The sequence below is a fragment of the Halictus rubicundus genome, chromosome 13 (genome assembly GCF_050948215.1).
Source record: "Halictus rubicundus isolate RS-2024b chromosome 13, iyHalRubi1_principal, whole genome shotgun sequence".
Classification (NCBI taxonomy): Eukaryota; Metazoa; Arthropoda; class Insecta; order Hymenoptera; family Halictidae; genus Halictus; species Halictus rubicundus.
Window position 1 is genome coordinate 4,832,148 of NC_135161.1, and position 7,669 is coordinate 4,839,816.

Below are 7,669 nucleotides of genomic sequence, written 5' to 3' on the forward strand. Positions count from 1 at the left end.
GTGTATTTTAAGTGTTTGGCAATGAATATTGCTATACCTCCGCCTGTTCTATGTTGTCGGTCTTTTCTTATGGAGTGGAATCCTGTTAGTTGGAATTCGGTATCTGGTCTAAGCCAGGTTTCCACGCAGATGATAATATCTGTCTCCTTTGCTAGGTGGGTTATTTCCATTTTCTTTTGTTGAATACTTCTGCAGTTCCAGAATAGAATGTGCAGATTGTTTTCCATTTTATAGTGTCCTTGTGTATAGGATTTGAATTTATTTGTTTATGGTTTTGAGGATGTGGAAGGGGCTGGTTTATATTGCTTGATTACTGGGGATGGTTTTGTGTTAGGAGGAGAATGTGTGAGGACTACTGTATTAGGGGGATTGGATATTTTTTTGGTTATCGTTGTTGTGCGTATGATAGATGGAGATGAGTTCTGTCTAATTTCTGGGTTGTTACCGTGTGGGTTGTATATTGGTCTTTGTTGTTGTACTGGTGCAGTGGTGGTTACTTTGCGTAAATAGTTGTTTTCTGTGGTTGATTGTGTCCATGCTTTTGTGGGAGTTGATGACGAGGCGGGTGCCTGTTGTCCTCCGATTGCCTTGAGTTGCAAGATGTGATTTTGAGATTGAGAACGTAGGGGGGGATAGTTTTCCTTGTTGTTTTGTACACTTTTTGACTTTATTTCTGGGTTGGTTCTAGTTACTATTTGTTTTGCTTCGTAAAAGCTTATATTTAGTAGCGACATTTGCTTGTTTATTTCTTTGGTTGTTTGAAACGTTGAGCAGCTTGGGTGTAAAGTCTGGTGTGACTCTCGACAATGTGCACATGTTGGTGCATCTGTTGTTGGACAGTCCGAGAGATTGTGTCCTGGGTTTCCGCAGTTTTTGCATATCTGTTCGCTACGGCAGAATTTTGTCGTATGTCCTGTCTTGAAGCAGTTATAACAAATTTTAAGGGGTTCAATGTATAGTTCTACTGGAGTGTGGATCAAATTGTAAAGTTTGATGTAGTCTGGAAGATTTGTGCCCTCAAAGGTAATAACTATGGATTCACTGGGTTTCCATTCCCATAATCCTGTTTGTAGATTTCTTGTTTTGCGATTCAATCTTCTGGCTTCTAGAATGGGTACTGGGGAATCTGTATATTTCTTAATGTCTCCTATTTCGCAATCTGTGGAAAAGCCCTTGATGAGGCCTTTTCTTGTAATACGGAATTTGGGGATGAATACTTTAATTTCCTGTAGATCCTTGTTTTCCGTTTTTACAAATTGATTAGCATGGTTTCCTGTTTTAAATTTAATATTAAATTTCCCATATCCTTCGTTTTTAATTTCTTCGACTCCTTCATGGCTCTTATTAAGTATTTTGGCTAACATGAGAGCGTTTTGGGAGTTTCTTGGTTTTCTGGCACTGTTGTTAAAAATGGCCGACACATACGCAGGGCCCCTATGGGAGGCTGGATATTGGTTTATGATATTTTCGCGTTTTCTTTTGTTGGAAATGGTGTCTTCCTCTTTGTATTTTGGGTCTCTTACCTCTGTTTCCGATCTCTGTCTTTTGGTGGTTGTCGGTGTCTCCATTTTTTCCTTGTTAGCCATCGTGGCTTTGCTTTTACCTGAGGCCCCAGGGGCCCAGGCCTCGGGGTTTTCTATATCCTCGAACACTTTGATTTGATACCGCGGTTCCGATAGAAACTTTTGTATCCACTGTGTTAAATAATGACCTATATCTTCCTGCAAAATCTGCAAACAGCCCTACAACTTCCCACGTCGTTAACAACCCCTTCTACATCCTCCGGCAAAATCCGAGCAAATGTTCTATTTAGGTAGCGAGCGCGGCATGTTTAGCGATGTTGGTATTTGAGATCCGTGATAGTTCCACGTTCTTAGTTCCACAACCGACGACAGTATCTCGACATTGGGGCCGTTACCGACCGATCCCAGCACCCACCTGGCAGTGCCAGGCTGGCACCCACTTTGAGACTCGCAGTTTAACACGGGGGCTGGCAGTCTTTATATATATCTCGTCGGTGGCGGTGACACAGTGTGGCAGTTGTAGATAATGTAGATTTCTGTATCGATTAATTTGTTTATATATGTGTCACGTCTGCCGACGTGTTGCTGCGCTAGGTTATAACTAGATGTCACGCCTATCGACATGTTGCGTTAGCTTCTGAATAGATGTCGCGCCGTCGGGATGTTGTGTTTGGTTATAACTAGATGTCGCGTTAGGTCATAAGTTTGTAGGGATATTGGCGCTGCCGCGCCATTCCCCTAGGCACGCGCCTAGAGAATATGCTCCGACGAGGTTGGCACTCTCAACCTCGGGCAATGCAGGCGAGAGAACCGCCTATGTGCTCTCTCGCCGCCGGACTCTCGATCGAGACAGACGTCTCGATCCTACGCTCTCGAAGTGAAGTCGAATAAAGTTGTTCTGTTACATACACGAGTTTCTCACTATCGATAAAAAGTCTCCCAGCGGTTCTGTGCAGAGTAGGCTGCATCTTGGTTCCGCATTTATCCGCGGGACCCTTAAACCTACAACTGGTGACCCCGACGTGATCTGGAAATCAACAACCACGCTGCACGTGCCCGGAAACAGGTGCACGTTTTCACGGAGACCACCAGGAAGAGATTGCCGGTTCCTGGCGGCGGGCAATCCGCTCGCTGCACGCTGCCGTTGCTGGTTCCTGGCGGCGAGCAATCCGCTCGCTGCACGCTGCCGTTGCCGGTTCCAGGCGGCGAGCTATCCGCTCGCTGCACGAGGTCGAACACTGCACATCGGATGCCATCCTGGACGTCTACAGAGGACGAGCTTGCTGGAGTTCCGCTGATTGCGTGAAGCCACCGACCACCGGCGCCTTGACGAGCATCACATTGCAGCCAGTCTATCGACGAGCCCAACCATGCGTGCGCCGACAGGTATCGTTCCGATTATGCGAAATTTCGCCTCATTATTGTAAACGATCGTGATCGCCGCGCGGTACCTCGTGGCGAGAATAATCTACGAAGCCATTTTCGTATGCCTGTTGATTCGACCGTTTCGCGACCTTCGCGTTGTTGTGTTTATGCCGTGTCGATTCCCCCGTCGACTCGTGTGACCGCTACGACACCGGGTAGTTCATGTTTACCGCGTCGCGCCGTGCCCTGGCGAAACCGCGTACGTCTGCGCAGAGCGCGCGTTACGAATAATTCGCTGCCGGTCCAAACACACGCGTATTCGCGAAATCGCGCAAAATGACTACCCCCGCGCAGCTCACTCAGGATGAACTCCTTCATGCGCTGTTACAGGGTCGCGTCGATTCATACCGGCAACCAAAAGTGCCCGATTTCTTCAAAGAAGATCCGGCACTTTGGTTCGCACAAGTCGAGTCATCCTTGTCCGCGGCAAGAATTACCAACCAAAAAACAATGGCTGATGTAGTGGTGGCCGCGTTGAAGTACGACGTTGTCACTACGGTCAAGGACATACTATTCATGTCGCCTCCTCCTGAGGATTTATACGACCGAATAAAAGCACGAATCATATCTAGCTACGCTGTTTCTGCCGAGAGCAAACTCCGACAGCTCTTGAAGGGCGAAGTTCTGAGTGAGGGCAAACCGTCCCAGATATTGACGCGCCTCCTCAACCTGAACGACGGGTCTTGCAGCGATGAAATAATTCGCGCCGTATTTCTGGAACAGCTGCCGTCGCATGTCCGTGCCGTCCTGGCCATGGCGAACGTTTCCGAGCCGCGGAAGCTCGCCGAATTAGCCGACAAGGTCGTTGAGGCCTCCGGAACAGGCACATCCGCGATAGCTGCCGTCTCGTCCCGAGACGCCTCCCTACGCGCGTTAGAAGAGAAGGTCGACCGTCTCACGCGCCAACTAGCATCCATAACCACTTCGCGCACCCGCGAGAGTCGCGTCCGCCGACGAACCCCTTCACGGAGTAGGAATCGATCGCGCGAAAACCGCTCTCTGCCGAAGGAAACCGCGTGCTGGTTTCACAGGAAGTTCGGGAAAGATGCGCGTCGTTGTGTCAAGCCGTGCTCCTGGGAGACGGGAAACTGAAAAGTACTAGCTGTTTGGAGGCGAGCCCGTCTAGTACCGAATCTCATCGTCTCCACATAAGAGACCGCGATCTCGGTCTCACGTTCTTAATCGACACCGGAGCCGATCTTTCTTTGCTGCCGGTTGCCAAAGGCTCGCGTCGCCCAACGGGTTATAAACTCTACGCGGCAAATGAGACAATGATTGACACGTACGGCGAGAAGCGTTTGACTTTGAATCTCAACCTCCGCCGTTCATTCCCGTGGAATTTCTGCGTCGCATCGGTACCGTACCCGATAATCGGTGCCGACTTTCTAAAACATTACGGGCTGCTCGTTGACTTACGCCTCCGCAAACTGATCGACCCCATGACGAAGATTGCCGCCGTCGGCACTGTAAAACCTTCGTCCGTGCGCGATGTTAAATCGGTCGATCCAGCGTCCGCGTTCGCCGGAATTTTAACCGAGTTTCCGAATGTTGTCGGGCCGTCACAGAATAATGACCGTACGCCACAAGACGTCCTTCATCATATTGTGACCGAAGGTCCACCAATTGCGGAACGCGCGCGGAGGCTAGCGCAGGGAAAACTGCGCGCCGCGAAAGCAGAGTTCAAACAGCTCGTCAGCTCGGGAATTTGCAGGCCTTCTAGCAGTCCTTGGGCGAGTCCTATTCATCTCGTCCCGAAAAAGGACGGGGGCTGGCGCGTCTGCGGCGATTACCGCCGTCTCAACGCGGTAACGATTCCTGATAAATATCCAGTCCCCCATCTTCACGATTACTCCGTGAACCTTCACGGAAAATCGGTTTTCACGAAGCTCGACCTTCACCGGGCATATCAACAAATTCCGATCGCCCCGTCTGACATTCCGAAAACGGCGGTCATTACCCCGTTTGGACTCTTCGAATACACGGTAATGCCCTTTGGCCTTCGTAATGCCGGACAAACCTTCCAGCGTTACATCTACCGTGCCCTCGGGGATTTAGACTTTGTATTCGCGTATATCGATGATATTCTCATTGCGTCCTCGAACCGAAAGGAGCATGAAGATCACCTACGCGTAGTCCTGCAACGCTTGCAGGAATATTGTCTTCGGCTAAACACCCAAAAGTGCGAGTTCGGGAAGTCATCTCTCGAATTCCTCGGTCATGTCATTGACCAGCACGGGTCTAGCCCAATTCCCGAGAAAGTCAAGGCCATAATAGATTTTCCAAGGCCTCGGACCGTTGCCGATCTTCGTAGGTTCCTTGGCATGGCCAATTTCTACCGACGTAGCATTCGACACGCTGCCGACGTGCAGGCCCCCCTGCACGAGTACCTCGGCGAGTCGAAGAAAAATGACAAACGCGAGATTGCATGGACTCCTAAATCTGAGGAAGCGTTCGCTCGGGTCAAAAGTGACCTCGCCAACGCGACCATGCTCGCTCATCCCGCGGCAAACGCAGTGACGCGTATCGTCACTGACGCCTCCGATTTCGGCATGGGCGCGTCACTCGAGCAAAAGCTCGGAGATTCCTGGAAGCCCTTGGCTTTCTTCTCCAGGAAATTCAGTCCTGCCCAACGCAATTATAGTGCGTACGATCGCGAGTTGACTGCCGCTTATGAGGCACTAAAATACTTCCGACACTTCTTAGAAGGTCGTGAATTCAGCATTGTGACAGATCACAAGCCTCTCACGTACGCGTTTCGTCAGAAAGCCGACAAGGCATCTCCTCGACAGCTCAGACAGTTGTCGTATATCTCACAATTCACCACTCGCATTGAGCATCTTCCTGGCTCGGAAAACGTCGTTGCCGATTCATTATCACGAGTCGACTCGCTGCGCCTCGCCGCGAACATTTCTCTGGATGAACTGTCCAAAATGCAAGAGAGCGACGACGAGCTTAAGGAACTACTGCGCTCCGCTGACCACTCGTTGTCCCTACGACAGATAAGGTGGGGACCTTCACACACTGCGATCGCGTGCGACCTCACGGGCGAAACCTTGCGTCCGTGCATTCCACAGCCGGCTAGAAAAAAGATTTTCGACACTTTCCACAACCCTGCACACCCCTGTGCTAAGATCACAGATCGGGTAATTCGGAAACGTTACGTCTGGCCGGACATGCATCGAGACATTATTAAGTGGTCCAAAGACTGCTTGGACTGTCAACAGTCTAAAGTAACGCGGCATAACCACGTGGCTCCTGCGGAATTCGTAGCTCCCGATAGCCGCTTTAAACACGTCCATATGGACATTGTCGGTCCGCTGCCGGTTTCCGACGGAAATCGCTATTGCCTTACAATAATCGATCGTTTCTCGCGATGGCCCGAAGCCATTCCGCTGCCGGATATCGAAGCAACCACCGTGTGTAGAGCTTTTGTAGATCACTGGATCTCGCGATACGGCACGCCAGAAACGCTAACAACTGACCAAGGTAGTCAGTTCGAATCCAAATTGTTCACAGCGTTATTGCAACTATCCGGTTGTCACCGGATACGTACTACCGCGTTCCATCCCGCCTCTAACGGCATGATTGAACGATGGCACCGCTGCCTGAAAACCGCGATAATGTGTCACGCGAACACGCAATGGTCACGAGTCCTGTCCACCGTGATGTTAGGGTTGCGAAACAACGTGATGGACACCGGGTCCTCACCTGCCGAATACCTGTACGGCACGACGTTGCGTATTCCGGGAGAGTTTGTTCTTCCCGACGACGGTCCGTCCGACCCGCAAATATTCGTCGAAGAGTTTCGCGATCACATGCGCCAAGTGAAACCTGTCCCCGTGGGACAGCGACATAAGAAACGCGCGTTCATATTTAAAGATTTGTCAACATGTTCGCACGTGTTCCTTCGCGCAGGCACTCTCAAGAAATCGCTTGAACGTCCATACACGGGACCGCATAAAGTCTTAAAACGCGTCAACGACAGAGTCATCGAAATCGAGGTCAATTGTAAACCGCGTTCGGTATCTGTTGAAAATGTAAAACCCGCGTACGCAGTTCGCGAATCGAACTTAGAAGCTGCCGGCGACCCTGCAGCCGTTTCGGGAAGCAGCACGATCCGCACGTATGCAAATAAAAAGCGTGTTACGTTCGCTGCCGAAGCGAGTAAAATTACAGAAAGAAAATTGTAAGTGCATGCAGTATGTATTACACTTCTCCCTGTTAAAACAGCGGTTAATTTAAATGTCGTATACACTCGGGGGGGAGTGTGTAGGGATATTGGCGCTGCCGCGCCATTCCCCTAGGCACGCGCCTAGAGAATATGCTCCGACGAGGTTGGCACTCTCAACCTCGGGCAATGCAGGCGAGAGAACCGCCTAATGTACTCTCTCGCTGCCGGACTCTCGATCGAGACAGACGTCTCGATCCTACGCTCTCGAAGTGAAGTCGAATAAAGTTGTTCTGTTACATACACGAGTTTCTCACTATCGATAAAAAGTCTCCCAGCGGTTCTGTGCAGAGTAGGCTGCATCTTGGTTCCGCATTTATCCGCGGGACCCTTAAACCTACAATTACGCCAGTTATTTCGCCCTCTCGTGTCTAACAATCCAATCCATTCGGCGAACGTCCGCACCATCTCGCGGCCGCGCAGCATCAGGACCAGCATCTCCAGAGAGAGAGAGAGAGAGAGAGAGAGAGAGAGAGAGAGAGAGAGAGAGAGC

The 7,669-nt window shown here is 50.4% G+C and overlaps 1 protein-coding gene across 1 annotated transcript; it reads right to left on the bottom strand.

The window, feature by feature from the left end:
• Nucleotides 1-206: 206 nt before the first annotated feature.
• On the bottom strand, nt 207-3,112 carry LOC143360304 (uncharacterized). Its single transcript, XM_076799019.1, has 2 exons — nt 3,101-3,112; nt 207-1,742 (listed from the first exon to the last, which is right to left on the bottom strand). Exons 1-2 carry the CDS (start codon nt 3,110-3,112, stop codon nt 267-269), a joined length of 1,488 nt encoding a protein of 495 aa, XP_076655134.1. The 3' UTR covers nt 207-266.
• Nucleotides 3,113-7,669: the final 4,557 nt, after the last annotated feature.